The sequence below is a fragment of the Carassius gibelio genome, chromosome A18 (genome assembly GCF_023724105.1).
Source record: "Carassius gibelio isolate Cgi1373 ecotype wild population from Czech Republic chromosome A18, carGib1.2-hapl.c, whole genome shotgun sequence".
Taxonomy (NCBI): Eukaryota; Metazoa; Chordata; class Actinopteri; order Cypriniformes; family Cyprinidae; genus Carassius; species Carassius gibelio.
In genome coordinates, this window is record NC_068388.1 from 18,845,739 (window position 1) to 18,863,921 (window position 18,183).

At 35.9% G+C, this 18,183-nt stretch overlaps 2 protein-coding genes across 3 annotated transcripts in view; both read left to right on the forward strand.

The window, feature by feature from the left end:
• The first annotated feature begins 1,724 nt into the window (after positions 1-1,724).
• LOC127933976 (cAMP-regulated phosphoprotein 19) lies at positions 1,725-13,554 on the forward strand. The gene is made up of 3 exons (XM_052531104.1): positions 1,725-1,892; positions 5,825-5,944; positions 11,679-13,554. Exons 1-3 carry the CDS (start codon positions 1,848-1,850, stop codon positions 11,847-11,849), a joined length of 336 nt encoding a protein of 111 aa, XP_052387064.1. The 5' UTR covers positions 1,725-1,847; the 3' UTR covers positions 11,850-13,554.
• Positions 13,555-14,301: 747 nt separating this feature from the next.
• LOC127933977 (unconventional myosin-Va) overlaps positions 14,302-18,183 on the forward strand; it is an 82,208-nt gene continuing 78,326 nt past the window's right edge. For both annotated transcript variants that reach the window (XM_052531105.1, XM_052531106.1), the window contains exon 1: positions 14,302-14,530. In XM_052531105.1, the coding sequence (XP_052387065.1) occupies positions 14,504-14,530 (27 nt within the window). In that variant the 5' untranslated portion in view covers positions 14,302-14,503. The remainder of the gene's footprint in view (positions 14,531-18,183) is intronic.

The following is an 18,183-nucleotide window of genomic DNA, read 5'->3' on the forward strand; positions in this document are numbered from 1 at the left end:
GAGAACGAGAATCGCTCAAAACCCGGGTAGGAAAATCTGACGGTAGGATAAAATGTCAGGACACCGGCACATGCTGCAGTTCAGTATCATCAGCTGCTCTACTCGTGTTCATGTTCTGTTTACTACAAACTCAGTTTGTGAATCTGTCATCATTAACTATAAATACAGTACAGATATTTCATAAATCATCCCTTATTCATATTAAACATGGAGTCTTTAGAGTCTTAATTATTGTCCAACTTCCCTGAAAACCCCTTTGGCCCATACATAATCTACAATATACAGATTAGAAACATGTAGCCCCTATCCTAAAAAAAAAAACGTATATATATATATATATATATATATATATATATATATATATATATATATATATATATATATATATATATATAGTTTTATCACACTTTCCGATGTTTAACAAAATACTTGAAAAATTACACGCATGCGCAGTATCATCAGTTCATCGGTTCTCAAATCGGACGCCTCCGAAAGAAACGGTTTTCGGTTCAGTGTACTGGTGATCCGAAAACCGATGCAACCGAGTACCAAAGACAGCAGCAGCAACCAACAGATGCTGCACAGCTCAGCATTGCAGGATTTGCAAGACCAGAACTGACCAAACAAGCAATGCAACTTTATGATGCAAGTTCTCCAAGACAACAAGAAATTCATAATGTCATCATTAAGGATCTCCTCATTGGCTGCACTTTACCTCTGTCAAATGTGGGGGAGAGGCATTAAATAACTGAAATGTCATCTTTAACTGGAGGACAATATAGTGTGATACAATAATAAAATAGGTTCATTTGTATTTTCATGCACTTGTAATACAATAAAACCTTTGAAACCTTTTTTGATAGGAAACTAGTTCTGTTGACATAAAATAAAAATGTTCAATGGCAATGACTAGATGTAACAGTGGTATTTTTTTTATTACATTTTTATATTGCCATTGGTTTAATGGGTTGAAAGGTTAAAATATTAATAGAATGTAAAAATGTACAATACCAATTTATAATCTTTTTTAATTTAATTACTTTCTGGACTCGGGCGGACTCGACTCGGACTCGGCCTTTAAGAACTCGGACTTGAGTCCAACTCGAACCCTTTTGGACTCGGACTCGGACTTGGACTCGATGTTTGTGGACTTGGTCTTGACTCGTACTCGACAAAGGTGGACTCGGACCCAACTCTATTAATAGCATTAGCTATAACCTCTGACTGATGATAAGACATAGGTTCCTATTGAAGGAATAAAATATAAAGTAAAAGGTTAACTAGAATGGTAACTAATAGCTTATTAGCATGCATATTACTAGCATTTTGGCTGTTTACTAGTACTTATTAGGCACATATTGATGCCTTATTCTCTCGAGTTTATTAAGGGAAAACTCCTTGACGTTAATAGTGTGTTCATATTCTAAACCGTCACCACTAGGTGTGTGGGGGGGGACCTTTATAACCCTGTCATGTAGACAAACAGACTAATTCTATCGTTCAGTGCTGAAGAGAGCTCTAGCCTAGAAGCCTTGAAAGTACTTGGTCTTGCTGTCTAGCAAGAAATCAGTCCAGCCTTCATTTTCAGCGTTCAGACGCAATTAAATCACGTGTGTATGTTCGCCCAATGAACTGTAAGTTACGTAATTACTATTCATAAGCACAGCCTGCACCTTAATAACATTGGGTGAACGACCCGTTACGTGATTCATATTTATGATCCCGCCTTCACCATAGTAGGATTGACACATTCGTGGGCGGGCTTTAACGTTACCTGAATAGTCTGCTGAACAGTATCTTAGGTGATTTCTAAACTATATCAAAACAGACTCACTATATTAGAAGAAATGGAGGACACAAAGCCTGAGGAGACGAATGTGGAGGAGCAGAAAGTGAGTATATTTGAAGGCTTTTAAATCAAACCGCTACAGTCAGCAAGATTAGAGCTTTTCCGCTATATTACAGTATATAACTTATAACGTACTCAGGTAACGTTAAGTCAGATCGAATCAAAGACATATCGAAGTATAGTTTCGAATAAAACCTGTTGTTATATTCCTAAGAGATGTGACAATTGCTTTGTGCTCTGTCAGGTTAGTGTAACGTTAACGTTATTTGTATGTTGTTCAAAGCTCTGTTGCTCGCCACAGATGTATAAAGGCCTTCAACCGTCAAATAGCGTTACCAATATTTGAATTGAATCTTAGAAACGTCCAGCTAATTAAATCACCGGATAGATAAATAGTCATATATGTTGAGATGCGATTAATAATAATGCTAGAGTTGGTTTGGTTTGTTTTGTATTGGGTTGTGATGGTGATAGTTAGCAGTTAGCATGTGAAGCTAAGTTTACTGTTGAATTACGTTAGCATTTAGTATATTAAACTTAAATGTTTTTTATAATTTACTGCTCGTCACAGTGTGTGTAGATCCGTTTGGATTTACATAAAGAGCTTAGAATAACACAATTCTGCAGCAAACTGCACCATGATTCCATTGGAAATAATGAATAACGATAACTACATTCCTAAGTTCCTTAAAAAATTCCAATTAATGCTGCCCTAATATTTTAAATGAAGTGAAATTGAAAAATGTTTTCGCACTTATTATTTTTCTTTGTAGACACTGATTTATTTAACGAAAAATAAGAAAATAATAATGTATATCAATTTGACAAATAAGCATTTTCACACAAGCTTCAATATGGCTCTAATTTGTCTTTTTTTTTCTTGAAAATTAATATGTACAAAAATAAATAAAGTTTTATGTAACTTACTCCACTTAAGTCAAAATCAATATAACAGAAGTCACAGTTTTTGGTACTTCTCATACATTACTATGCTTGACTGTCACACAACTCAGAACAGGAATTCATTAATGTCCAGTCTTATAATGTGATTAGTTATTAAAGCCCGTGTGATTTTAGGGTGTGTTCACACTTGTATTTCAGTTCGATTGGCTCATTAGGTCCGGAACAAAAAGGAAACTGATACATTTGGTCTTGGTCCGCTTGGCTTTCACATTGGCATTTTTGACAGCAAACTGAACCTAAAGGCATAGTGATACGTTCACAACCTGATTGGTTGGCTTGAATGATGTATATATCTTGAAAAATATATATCTCATGAAAACATCAGTCCTGGTCGTGTGATGTTGCATATATTATATAGAATATTTATATTTCTTTCTACTGCAGTATGTTTGATCAGGTTTGTTTCTTTGTGTGTGCTGTTGTGCTTATAGTTTTAATTTCTCAGAGTCAGAAGAAATGAACATGAGCCTCAACTGAGGCGACCTTAATACTGTCAATACATTATCTGTTATTAGTCACCGTTAACACTGAAAGTAAAAAAAAAAAAAAAAAACAGAATTAGGGGTGTAAAAAAACATTGATACACATGATTATCGTGAAATTTTGTTTTGTGACACTGTATCAATTTTCTAAAACATAATATCGATATAAAAATAATAATAATAATAATAATCATGCAAGATGTATGGCAGTTTTTTTTTTTTTTTTCATTTTTAGTTTATTTCCTGACTGCTAGATGTCTTAATCTCTGAACAAATCCTGAGAGACAGAAAATACTAGCATTAGAGCATGCCAATATTAATAGCGTTAATGAAGTTCACTGCAAGTAATGGAGGGTGAAAGAATTGTCCCAGTTCTTGTTTCGGTGTACAACTGTAAACTAAAACTGTGAACCCTTAAAGCAGGGTTTAAAAATATATATGGTCTTTTTATAAAATACATTTTTTTTATTTTTTATTATAAAATACATTTTATGCATATTATACATTTAACTAAATGACCCTGCAAGCACATTTAAATTTTCCCCCTTTACTCATACTGTACAAAAAGTTTTTCAATAATGTTGAATGTTACAGGGACTGATTATTGCAAATGCAGATCCCACTGTGTTCTGGTTAAACTTTTTATTTTTTATTTATTTATTTAAGGTTTGCATATGGTGGTATTCTTAATGACAGCATTCTTTACAATATTTACTATTCTTAAAATAAGAAATATCCCAATATATTGCCTTGCTTACAGCATCGCATTGTATCGCAACACCTGTCGTCATGACGCTTATCGTATCACCAGATTCTTGGCAATACACAGCCCTAATTAGAATCATTCTCGCCAAAGTTTCGGTGCTGCCCTAGTTATTGTGTCTGGTCGGACACGTAAAATTCCCTTTCCCTTGCCCCTACACAAAATCCACTTGTTGCAGACAAGCATTAATTTTTTTTAGCACTTTTGCGGTATTTTGATATATTGGGATATATTTTTAGAAAAACTGTCATTAAGAACACACCACCATATGCAAAGTGCAAACCTTAGCAAAAAATAAATAAATACAAATTGTTTAACTAGAACACACTGGGATCTGCATTTGCAGTAATCTGCCTCTGTAACATTCAACGTTATTGATACACTTTTGTGCAGTATGTGTAAAGGGGGGAAAATTCAAGTGCTTGCAGGATCCTTTAGTTAAATGCATAAAATGTATTTTATAAAAATACCATATATTTTTTTTAGACCCAGCCTTAAAGGTTCACAGTTTATTTACAATGTAACTTAATGTCATTACATTTTGATCTGAACAAAAAACTACATGTGCTTAGTATTAATGAAAAATACCGTTCTTGCAGGATTCCTAAAGAAAACAATTGTAAAAGAAAATAAATACAGATGTTGTACATTTCTCAGAATCTTTCAACTTGGATTTCATAGGTTTTTCAGTTTGTATTTGTGTTCCGCAAGGAATCACAGTGACTGCGAAGCGAGCACCGCCCCAACTGCACAAAATGCCCCCACCATGAGAGAAAGCTGCAAGTCAAACCTAACATCCACCACGATCCGCTGCAATTTTCTTCGAATGGGATGTATCAAGCGGCGTAACCGAAGTGCCAAGTACGTTGTGGTCCCGGGGCGGACATTACTTCAAAATCCCAAATGACATCACACTTCAGCTTTGTACACAGAAGTGGGAACTGGAACAATTCTTTCATCCTCCATTACTGGCATCCTCCATTACTCCATTACGCTAACAATAGTGGCATGCCTTGATGCTAGTATTTCATATCACTATTTAAAGCTGCGGTAGGGAACTTTTGATGCTCTAGCGGTTAATAAACAGAACTGCTTGCGTCTTGCGGAAGAACATCTTAGCCGGAACTACTTCTCTCTGTTTATGTCTATGAAGAATCACAAAGGTACTGGGTTACTCCGCCGCGGTACCCCCGAAGCAATCTAAAATAGTCCGAATTTAAACACTTATTATAGGTGTACCCTAGTGATTCAGGACAAGCTAAAAACACAGTTTGGAAAATGGATTCATGGTGTACTCGCTTATTATATACATTTTTCTACATTTTGAACACAAACAAAGTTACGGACCGCAGCTCTGATTGGTTGTTTCTTACAGGGAGCGGATGACTTTCTGCAAATGGCAATAGGACCACTGGGAGGAGCCAGAGGAGCTTGATTTTTTTCACAGATTATCTGTCTCATATTCTACTGTCAGGACATAATGACAGGTTTAATAAATATGTAAAAAATGTTTTTTTACAAAAGTTCCCTACTGCACCTTTAAGTTCAGAGATGAAGACTATTATCTAGCAGTCGAGATACAATCTCAAAAAGAAACAACTGCCATTAATCTTATATGGATTGTTTTATTCATTTAATTTTTTTATATTGATATTCCGTTTTCGAGAATCGCTACAGTGCAGCCAAAACAAAATATTGCATTACTCATGTGTACCGATATTTTCTTACACACCTATTTAATTTATGTGAGTGTGTGTTTTCTCTCAGGATGAGGAGAATAAGATCTGTCCAGAGAAACTGGAGGAAGCCAAACTGAAGGCCAAATACCCTCAATTGGGTAATAAGCCTGGAGGATCCGATCTGCTCAGAAAAAGACTGCAGAAGGGGGTGAGATTCATTCACATGCTCTCTTTCTATCCACATTGGTACTTTGAAAACCTGTTTTGTAAGAGGAATAAGATCACAAGGCTTTGGTGGTTTTACACCAGCAGCAGAACATCACAGCGTCATGTGACATTTGAGTCATAAGCCACAGGTGGCATGTGTATTGTAAGATGTGTTACAGACACAAGTTCCGGTCAGTTTGAGAAAATTAACCTCGGTTGTAGATGTGTACTAACTGTCAAAAGTTTGGAAGTTTTTTGGAAAGAAGTCTCTTGTGCTCACCAAGGCTGTGGATACTTCAAGTCTTTAGTGTTCAAATGATGCTTCAGAAATTATTGTCATATGCTGATTTGGATATAAATTTTGTTCATTAAAGGGGTAATGCCCATTTTCCACAAATTGATATGATTCTTTAGGTTTGATTCTTTGAATTAAAAGCCTGTACTGTAGTTTGGTTACAATTTCTCAATGCTAGTGTAAAACAACACCCCTTTTACCCTGTCAAAAGAAGCTCTTTGGATTGGAAGTTCAACTTAATTGTCTATAACCCCCCCTCAGGTATTTAAACAGTATGCATCGACAATTTCAATGTTCAAACGTTTAATTAATGTCATCCAGGGGCTAGGAGAAAACCTCCTGTAATCAATCACTATGTTCTTTGTTTTATTAACATTCAACTGAAGAGAAAATCTATCACACTTTAAAATGAACTCCTCTACAACAGGACCATGCCCCAGATCCTGATTGTGAAGAAGACTTACAATCACTGAATCATCTGCATATTTTATTATATAACTATTCTCATTCATGCTCTGGCAATCATTCATTTACATATTAAACAAAAGGGGTGAAAGACAACTATGGAGTGAATTTTGTGCCAATATTCATCAACGAAATCCAGCATTTTGCAAATAAACACAATCTGCTTTGCAAAGAAAAACTCGACTTTCAAACAAACGCAAAGTGATTTGCAAATACAAAACTCTGTTGAGAGAAAATGCATGGACAATGTATTGTGTTACAACTGTGAGACTCATTTCCCTTTTTACGAAGAAACTTGGCCTGATTTTCTCACAGATGCAGGCAGGCAGATTTTCTCACAAATGCAACTGAGCAACTTCCTTTTCCATAAACAGTAGATGGCGCTGTCGGTCAATTTACGCTAGTCTCCTGAGACCCGAAACACCTATTTTTGGTACAAAATACTGTCGCTATTACATTTGCATTTTAGTATTATGATATTTTGTGACACGTTATATTGTTATACCCCTGCATTGTTTTGAATGTTTAACAATTGTATCAACGTATGTCGCCTATATATTTCATATCCCGTGATCCAACAGAGGATAAGAGGCACGGAGAATGGATCGGTTTTGATAGGGAAAGACTGCCTAGTTAAATGATTAGTCATGTCACTACTGATTTTTGAACTAATCAATCATGTTAACAACTTTACAGCACTTACTGTGAATTTCAGTGACATTGTAGTAGGGTCGCTTTGTGAAAACATCTAAATGGTTAATTATAGATACAGTAAGACAGAAACTCACCTATTCCTCACTCATGTTGGTCTGCTGTATTCCCTGAAAATGTAAACAAGTGTTTCAGGTATCAGGAGACTAGCCATCTACTGTTTTTGGAAACGGAAGTTGCTCAATTGTGAGAAAATCTGCCTGCACGCATTTGTGAGAAAATCAAGCCAAATATCCCTTATAAAAAGACAAATGAGTCTCACAGTTGTAACGCACAATGTTTGTCCATACCTCTGCATTTTTCAAATAGAGTTTTTTTTTTTTTTTTAATTTGCAAATCACTTTGCATTTGTTTGAAAGTCGAGTTTTTCTTTGCAAAGCATATTGTGTTTATTTGCAAAACACTGGATTTGTTTGATGAATATTGGCACAAAATTCACTCCATAGACAACAGCCATGAGGAGACCCAGTAGAGCAATATTGAAAATAAAAATGAACACCGTTAACTCTAACTGACACACTGAGACGTTCTACAAAAAGTCCCAAATCCATCCAGAAATATTAAGATCCAAGTTAAAAAGAGAAATTAATTTCTCTACTAACAAATGTGGCTTTATTGTGTTAAAAGCAGAAGAGAAATCAATAAATAACAATCTAGGATGGGTCTTGGGCCTTTCAAAGTGACTAAACAGATAATTCCGCAAGGTAAGGTTAGCATCCTTAACTCCCCTGCCCTGTCTAAATGCAAACGGATCAAATCTATCTTTTGACTGCTGTAAAATTTCACCTTTAACTACCTTCTCAAAACAATTTATTACTAATGAAGTAAGAGCTACTGGCGTGAAATCCTTTAGCTCATGTGGATAGGGCCCTATGAAATCCGTTTAATTTTTTCCAAAATTCAGTTTTTTCCATTTTCATTTTTCTGGATTCTGTTTTTTTTCCCCCATTTAAATTATTCTCAACTCCTTTTTTTTTTATGGTTAAATTTAATTTTATTAATCAAAAAGCATGTCTAATTAATTAAAATTAGCAAATGTATAAATTTTCACATCAACAAAAGTTTAACAAAAATTACGTTTATTGCCCTTTAAAAATATAATTTTTTCTTCACCATATGTTTTATTGTTACCTAATTCTGTGTTTTAGCATGTCTAATTATTTAAATGCATAAAAACAACTTAATTTATTAAATTTTTGTTTTCTTCCAGTAGTCTAATGAATTTCCCCCCAGGAATCCTAGTTATCAAGGCATAAAACATGAATTTAATTTGTCTTTTAATAAATAATAAATTTTTGGTAAACAAAGGGAATGTACTATTAAAATATAGAAGAAATATTATGTGATTATTCCTTAAAAATAATGTTTGTTTCTTTTTAGTAGTGATGGGCTATGTACATTATGCTGAACAATAGTAATAAATTTCTGGCAAATTCTTGCCTTTAAACTAAACCGGACTGTTATTTTTATTTTATTGGTTGCCATGAATACCTTTACAGTTCTGTGTATGTGACTAGTTTTACTCAAATCAAACATTCAAATACTCATGAAGTCACTTTCAGAACAGTTCTGGAGATGTTGTTCATGTGTTCACTTCCTTATTTAGAGAGACAGCAGACACCGAAATCACCGCGAGCATGACGCTTGATTCTGTGTGTAATAGACGAAACTGCGCTTCTGCGCCATTCATTAACAGAGACACGTAGAACATGCTGGAGTCATATTTAAATCGATTCTTCTGGCTTAATATTTACAGATAGTAGTCCATATCGTGATTTGATTTAAATGTAATGACCTACTTTTTATTAATTCGTTCATTCAAAAGACAAATTCCATGACATTCCGCGTTAAACTGTGAATTTCATCTTTATGACTGGATTCCGCGATTCTGTACACGTTTTCTGTATTGTGGAAATCATAAGGCTCTTTGTGGAGACCTAGTCTTAGCTACAGGAACTCTTAATAGATTTTTTCTAAATTTCAGGAACTCTTTGTAACATAAGAGACTGGGAGAAAATATCTCTATGCTGTTCAGCACACGTACGTAACACCCTACCTCTAGTATTATCAGGGCTGGGACTTTTTTTAATATTTACTCTCTGCAAAAGACCTTTAACCTGTGTCACACTAATATTAAAAGATTGACTGCATGCCGATTCTTGTTTTAAAATGTCCATTTCTGGCTTAAAATCATTATCATCACAAAAATGTATCACTACATTATCATTATTATTAAAATCATTATCATTACTTTAGCCTCATCCATTGTGGAACTTGCTAATTAGCACATTATTAGTTAAGGCGATTTATAAAAATGTATTAAAAAAACCTTATGCTCACGTCTGTTGGTGAAGCTGGATCACAAATGATTTGCGCGATCATAGACACATTTAGGTAGATCCGTGGTGCATTCCCTTCAAAAACAAACATAATGAAGACTGCTATGTTCATTACTATGTTCATTCTCCAACAACAGAACACCTCAATCTCTTAGGAGACATTCTTGTCTATAAATGCTCCGGCGCAGAAGCAATGGCGGACTGATGACAGCTAACTCAGTGCGGGTCTAAGGTATGACTCCAGTCAAGTCTGTGCTGAAATTTGACTGTCAGTCAGACTATCGTGGGAGGGACTTGTCTGTGTGATGTCACGCAGACACGCATCTGAGATTGGTTCGGTTTCAGAAAGATGAAATGATTTAACAACAATGGGTGGGTTTTTATCATTATAGGGTGGTTGTGTACACACACTGCCAACACATTTCAGTTCAAACAACTTGTAAAAGCGCATGTAGCATCCGATGACCCCTTTAATTATTTGTGCTATGTTATCATTATTAATTAAAACAGTTTTTGCTCCTTAAGGGTAATATATTCAGTGACACCGGTGGCTATTAAGTGAACCGCACCACTTAACCTCTAGTTGCAAGACACTTAACCTCTAGTTGCTCCAGAGGCGTGGACCTCTGACATATATAGCAATTGTAAGTCGCTTTGGATAAAAAGCGTCAGCTAAATGAATAAATGTAAATGTAACTGCAGAGTGCAGACAGTAGCTTATTTGCTCATACACATGTAATTTACAAGATAATGAATGTAATTCAGTTCCCCGATACAGTCTCGGAAAAGTTTTTTCCCGTTCTTTGCTTCCAAGTTAAAAGAAGTTGGAAATACCTTTCCACTGATATAATGTTACGAACATCAAGATGCTGTTCACTCTGCTGAGACCGACCGAATGTCAACATTAAATAACAAATGTCAATATTGATTTCCTCTAACAAAATAAAGACAATAAAATGATGGCGGTGAGAAAGCAGCAGTTAAGAAAGCATCTGATCACAGCGATGTGGACATGTTTGCGCCAGCTCTGCAGTTAAAATGAGAAAATTTAAATTACACTTATGATAGTTTGATTATAAGGTATATTTTGAGACTATTGACTGTATAGATCTGGCTATTTTGTGACTTTAATTTGAATTGATCCCTTTGTTTTGCATGACATGATGACATTACGGTAAACAAAGCAGCTTTTTGTCAGTACCCTGAATATTGTATAAGCATTTGTTTCATGTGCCAGAACAGAATAGAGGCTTTCATGAGCACACATAAACGTTACACCCTTTTGATTTTCCTGGCAAAAAAAACGTCTACATGCTTTCATGGACAACCTAGGTCAAGCTCTTCACACATTTTCAATAACAGAGCAATTAATGCATGACAATACTTTCTTGTAGCACATTTTCTCAGGATTCATTAATGAATAGAAAGAACAAAAGAACAACATTTAAAAATATTTATATATTTTGTTACATTACGCATGACATATTTAAAAATATATTCTAATAAAGTTATTTTAATAAATAGTAATATTTCTCAATATTACTTATTTCACAATGTTTTTAGTTGGTGAGCATGTGAGACTTCTTTCAAACACATAAAAAAAAAAAAAAAAACGTAATTATTCCAAAGATTTGACTAGTAGTGTAGACAGACCTGGTATGTGGCAAGCCTGTTGCAGGAGAAAAATGTCATCTTCTGTGTTAATCGTGACATTACACTAAGAAGCGTATTAAGAAATTATTTCATATTATGTTTGTATTTACTACTGCACAGTATTTAATATTTGCAGTCTTGTTATTGTTGAAAATTTTTTAAATTAATGTATATTTAAAGTGTAACAACTTCTTTCAAAGTATTTGGAACATAAACACGTTTATGTTTTTCACTCATGCCAACAAGTTCTTCTCAACTGCTTTCTTTCCCAGCCAAAGTACTTTGACTCAGGTGACTACAACATGGCGAAGGCCAAGATCAAGAACAAGCAGCTTCCAGCGGCACAGACAGAGAAGACCGAGATCACCGGAGACCACATCCCCACCCCTCAGGATCTGCCACAGAGGAAACCCTCTCTGTTGGCCAGCAAACTGGCTGTCTGATACCTGCTGCTGTCCTCCACTCCACACTCACAAATCATGTCTCTTCATCCATTAATGTCTGATCCTGCCCTCATCCTCTCTTGTTTCCTGTCCTCTGAAAATACACTGAATAGTCAAGGGTTGCAGATGTTACAGAGCTGCACTGCCGCACTGTGAGGTGGGTTGGGTCGTGGCTCCAAAGAGGGTGAAGTTCTCAGAAGACTTCTGGTATTTTTAATGTGTCGTAGTATGTAGTTGAAAGAGTACATATTTGCTAGTGAGTGAGGGCAAACTGCATTTTATAAGATGTTTTGCATTTTAATTATAACCATTCCTGAATTACCCACTGCTTCGAGGACAAGGTCACCCAAAAATGAAGATTCTGTCAATTGCTTTATTTCCTCCAGTGAACGCAAAAGGAAATGTTTAGTGGAATGTCAAAGTTGCTCTTTTTCAAAGGAAGTCTATAAAGGGAAAGGGTTGTAGATATCCGGGAATTACAAAACACTGTACTGGAAGTAGTCCACACACCTTGTTCCAACCATGGAGGTCACTGAGATACAGACCTCTGCATTTTTTCTAGGTGTTTTATAATAGTTGTTCAATAATTACCTAATAATAACTGTACTTTGTTTGTTATAAGGATGTTGTACAATGCCAAGATAATGGACTTACTTATCTGAGCTGAAAAGCGCTCATCAGTATCAAAATTACTTAAGAGTTCCAATCAAATCAGAGAAGGCTTTTACTGTTACTGTTTACAGAAGCCAAATGTGAATTCCAACATGGAGCTTCAGTTGTAACAGACAAAAAGTCAGGTGTAACTAGGTCAACAGTTGATATTTTCATGCTGTTATCTTGTGTCTTCTGAAGCCATACATACATATTAACTTTGTGTTTGGGAATGAAATTTACAATTTTTCCCCTCCATAGTTTTCATATCAAATAAGTGCTTGCTTTCGATCGAAAACATTCAAATGACGCATTACAATTGATCACAAGAAATTGCTCAACCAATGGCTATTTAATGCTGATGCAAAATCACTATACAAAAGAATGTTTGAATCTGTATGAGCGTAAATAATAAAATGTTTTAGCAAATTACAGCTTAAGTTATTACATTGCTTCAGAAGACCTAATATAAGATCCAAAGAAAGACACGTGCAGTTGGAATGACATAAGAGTAAAGAGGAAATTGTGCTAGAATATTTTTTTCGGGGTGAGCTTTTCCATTAATCATGGAGTTAAGTGCTTGAATCCATAATGAACTGAAGGTAATCTCCAATAATGTGGTTTATCTGCACACTGTTTCTTTCATGAGAATGCTTTTTTTCTTTTTGTCAGGTTTCAGGTTAGTCATGGTTGATAGCATGTAATGCAGATCTCTGAGGCTGCTGTCACCTTGTCTCGTACCATAGAGCTTAAAGCCTTATGATGATGTAGTGCCAATGCACAGATTGGCAATCACAAGCAGTTCTGTAACTCCACACGTCACTATCATACGTCACTTGTGTCTGGTTGTGGAGTCCAGGCAGTGAGGATGCTTCTCCACCTTCTCTCACCAATCTCCTGTACATCGTCTTCTATGCAGAGGAGGGAGACAGCTGCCTGTCCGCTCCTCACACCACATGGTCACACTACGTACAGTAAACTCCACGGTTTGCATGAGCATAAACTGTGGCCGCTTTTGAGCCATTTTGACTTGTAAATAAAATAGTTTTGCAAACCTTCTGTGCTTTTGAGTATTTTTATAAGTGAAATTATCAGTTGGGCTTTATACTTCCATTTCTCTGATTCCAAAAAATAAACTACAGTAATATGTATTATATACTTAATACTATTTATATTTGTATATACAGTATATAAATCGTGGCGTAGTGGTTAAGGATCTGGACTTGATCATGCTAAATCTTATAGAGAGTGTTTCATAATCTACCACTATTGTGTCTGAGAATGAGAAATGCACCAACAGAGGGCAGAGTGGACACTAATGATTTATTGTTATACTGTACATTTATGTACTCTACAGGTAAAAGTTAGAAATATTTTATTTTTTTCAAGGCTGCACTCGAAGGGAGTCTTTGCGCTTGGATATAAAGGTGAGTAAACTGAACCAGAATTATAGATTTAACTGAGAATGTAATTAAAATACAGGTTCTTCTCAAAAAATTAGCATATTGTGATAAAAGTTCATTATTTTCCATAATGTAATGATAAAAATTTAACTTTCATATATTTTAGATTCATTGCACACCAACTGAAATATTTCAGGTCTTTTATTTTGTTAATACTGATGATTTTGGCATACAGCTCATGAACACCCAAAATTCCTATCTAAAAAAATTAGCATATATATATATGTATGTATGTATGTATGTTATTGCTCTAGTCTAAATAAATATAGTGTAGTGGTCCAATTTTGTCCACCAGAGCGCGCTCTTGCGTCATTATTTTCGGTCATGGCAACCGCGTTTTTCCATAGATCGGACCCAGAACGAACAGAGACACGCCAGAAACACGGGCAGTTTCATGAGGAATCAGCTGGTGCCTTTGGATTCATGACATCCTTCTAAAGGCTTTTCATTTTCGGGAGATCTACAGGAGAGCTTTGAATGTTCGGGACTGATCGGATGTTCAGCTGACTGTGATTGCAGGAACATTTTGCGAGCATCATCATGGCTGCGTCTGAATTATATTCAAAGGTAAACATACTCTGCGTCTGATTGTATGAACAATCCAGTGGGAATGTCAGTGCAATGCCGAAGTGTTAACGCAACGCCAGTGCATACACGCGTGCGAAAGAGTGACTGTTATGCTGGGAGGCATAGGGCATATGTTGTGTTTGCCTTCTGATTATTCGAATGAAATTCATCATGCATGCCTTATTCCGATGAACAACTTATTTTCTAATTTTGGACGAAGATATGTTTTATATTGCAGTCATATATTGTGAGTTTTTTTTTGTCTGCATTACCACGCGATTTGTCGTTTAATTGGAAAACCTTAGATTGCAACATCTTGCAGTATAAAAAACGCACTATTTGTATAAATTCAACGAAGTGTACACGAAACCCCCGCATTGCTTGTTATTTTTTATTGAAGATGGTACGTTACATGCAAAGATTTGACAGCATTAGGTAGACTGTTATACCTTTGTCTCCCTTAGAAACAGCAGATATTCCTAGTATTGCACATGCAAGCAGAGGTTGTCAAAGGCCTGCCTGTGATGTATTGATATGGGTCACAACTGTACGTAGTTGGGTGACTACAGAGAGTCAATGGGATGCTGGCGGTGCTGATGCAAGCATCATTTCCTGCACGGGATGATGGGACCATCTCTGGTGCTGATGCGAGCATCTCTAACATCACAGCCTGCATCCACGCATCTTCTGGCATAGTTGATTTCAATACCTTGCTGAGGCCTGTAGGCTGGTCTGCACATATCGAGATGTCTCCATGGGGGAAAATAAAATCCAATATTGTTGTGTAGCAGCCAAAACATGACATCATCACAAATGCAGTCATAAATTATGTCGCAGATGAGAAATGGTTGAATGCTTTTACTGAAAAGAGAGGGAAAGAAGAAGGAAGGCCCGCCCATCCCCCACGATGTAGCTGTCTTATGGTAATTGCACAGATCCTTTTGAGAGCTGCTAGAGCACATCACATTTTTTTGGATTCAAGCGTACATGTATAACAAGCTTGACAAGGGTTATTTTTAAAAGGCTTTTTCATTTTACATGGTTAGCATCATGGTTGTTTAGTAGTCAGCGTACATACAGTATAGGATGTTTATTTCCAGGCAAGTTGTGTTTCTCATTTAATATTTAAAGGGATAGTTCACACAAAAATGAAAATTCTGCCATTATTTACTCTGCCTCATGTCATTCCAAACTTATAGAACTTAGAAGATCCAAAAAAGGTAATAAAAGCATCATAACATGAATTCTTGTGAATTGAGTGGTTTAACATCTTTTAAAAAGATATGATCACTTTATATGATGAACAGATTTATCTAGGCTGATCTAGGCTTTTATTTACATCTAAACAAAGATGGACACATACAGTAACATGTGACATTGGATAAACACAGCTCAAATGTGTGTCATTTGGGATAATGTTGTGATTTGTTATGGGTATGTTTGCTGTGTTTAGTTATTCTGAATGGATCCATGTACCGTAGTAGATTTATGCAGTCAGCTTATGTTGGCATCTCCACGTGGTCCTGGTCGTTTTTTTGGAAAGACATTTCAATTTATCCCGAGAAAAACTTGCAGAAAATACAGACTTGTGAAAATCACCCTTCAGGTTTTTGTTTACTTTGCTGGATATAGAAAATTACCAAATAAATGTGTTAAACAATATAAATGGTGCATGCTTCATGATGTGTGCGATTAATCACGATTAATAATCACTGAAAAAGGGTGTGATTAATCTGATTTTAGAAACACACACACACACACACATACACACATGGTAAGCTGTGTTACCTAAGGTACGGATGGCTCGATACCAAAATGTTGACTATGGTATGATACTAGGATCTAATACCTCGGTAGCGATACTAAATCGATACCATAGGTGACAAATAACCAGCCTTAAAATATAAGTGAACTGAAAACTATTTTATTAACCACACCACTTGTAACTCTGCATGAACAATTGTGAAAAAAAAAAAAATGTACAGATAAAATTAAAACAGGATCATCTTTTCATATCTTTTCAGTCTTCATCAAATGGTGCAAAGCAAATGTATGAGAATGTAACAGCTGTCTCCAGTGTGGTGATGTCTGTGTCAGAAGGCATTAGGCACCACTTATTCCTTTTTTCTTGCTGCTGTTAACAGAAACAGTCCACCATGTCGAATGTAGAACCCAGTGGGTAGGTTCATTGAAGACCAGCTTGTGGTCTGGGAGGTGAAGGAGCTGTTGCTTTTCTTTTAAAATTATTGACATTTTGTTTGATCTAGAAAATGCACTTTTCTTAGCCTGGACTGACATGATGCCACACGGCCCAGGGTGCTGTAGCCTTGTTCACTGCCAGATGTAGGTTGTGACCGAAGCAAGGAACCCGGAGATCATTTTTTTTCTAAAATGCCTGGATGCATTATCTGTTGTGATTCCACTCAGACATGTCATATATCCAGTTTCCATGTTTGTATTACTGTTTCTTCAAGGACCTCTCCAATGCTCTCTCTTGTGTGTTTTAAATGCATTGCTGCACATCCAAGACACCAGGACTGCATTTCCCAAGAGTCACTAATGAAGTGAATTGTAAGAGCCATATACGAGTCCACTGTTCAACTAATCTAAAGGTCTGTTGTTCTAGCAAAGTAAGATTGGCTGGACTGTTGTGATTCAAGCACAGACCTCGTTTCGTTGTACAAAGTGTGAATCTCTCTTTCAGAAAAATATATTTTTTATATCTATATTTATATCTTCAAGCTGTTTTGTCAACAACTGAAATGGGAATTTGGTCCATGCAAATAAACTCTGCTATAGCCCTTGCTAGAGCTTCTTTCATATTTTCTAGTCATCGATAGTACCTCTGAAATATAATGCCATATTTCACATCTGCTGCTTTCTCTATTTATTATTTTTAGACATGTAGAGTGAGTTTCACCTTGTCGTTTCTCCGTTGTCTTGCTTGTCAGTTTCGCGTCAGTTTGGCTGATACTGGCACATAGTGGTGAACTTCGGAACAGCAGCGAATGAAATATCGAACTGAGCAAAGTGATGATATCGCACTGTTTAAAATATATTATATATTGCATTTTTTTTCCAGTACCAGTATACTGCACATCCTTAACCTACGGTACTCGGCCTGCAGCCTTGTGCCTATGGCCAAACACAGCCATATCGCACGTCTACGAGTTTATGCAAGCGTTTTTACAACAGTTTAATGTCACAAATGTCTTTTGTGCAGAACTATACTTCCTCCTGCCATGTATTTAAATCTCAAGTTGACAGTTAAACAGCTGAGGCCAGGCCTGTGTTACTAATTTGGAAACGCCAATTAGGAGCTAGTACCAAAAGAAATGTTGAAAGGGTTCATTAAACATTTTTGTATTATTGTATTAAAAGCTCACTTTATTATGTAGAGTATTATAGAGAGATGGACTGAGTGAATTTGATTACCTGCATTTGATACAGCAATTTATTCTTTGCTTAATCTCATATTCACAAAAAAAAAAAAAAAAAACCTTGAATGTCCACTGAAGAAAGCAATATCTTTGTCATACTGTCCTTTCATCTGTTAAGTGTGAATTCCAATGACACTGCTGCTCACTGCATTTGTTGGCTGTGTCTTACAAGGTGTTGTTTAAAGTAAAAAATACATTACTTGTTTACAAACC

What these genes read in the sequence shown, in the direction of transcription:
- LOC127933976 (XM_052531104.1), top strand. Translation starts at nt 1,848, where the DNA reads ATGGAGGACACAAAGCCTGAGGAGACGAATGTGGAGGAGCAGAAA. An exon ending in CGAATGTGGAGGAGCAGAAA is followed by an intron (nt 1,893 to 5,824) that starts GTGAGTATATTT and finishes GTTTTCTCTCAG; the next exon opens with GATGAGGAGAATAAGATCTG. An exon ending in GAAAAAGACTGCAGAAGGGG is followed by an intron (nt 5,945 to 11,678) that starts GTGAGATTCATT and finishes TTTCTTTCCCAG; the next exon opens with CCAAAGTACTTTGACTCAGG.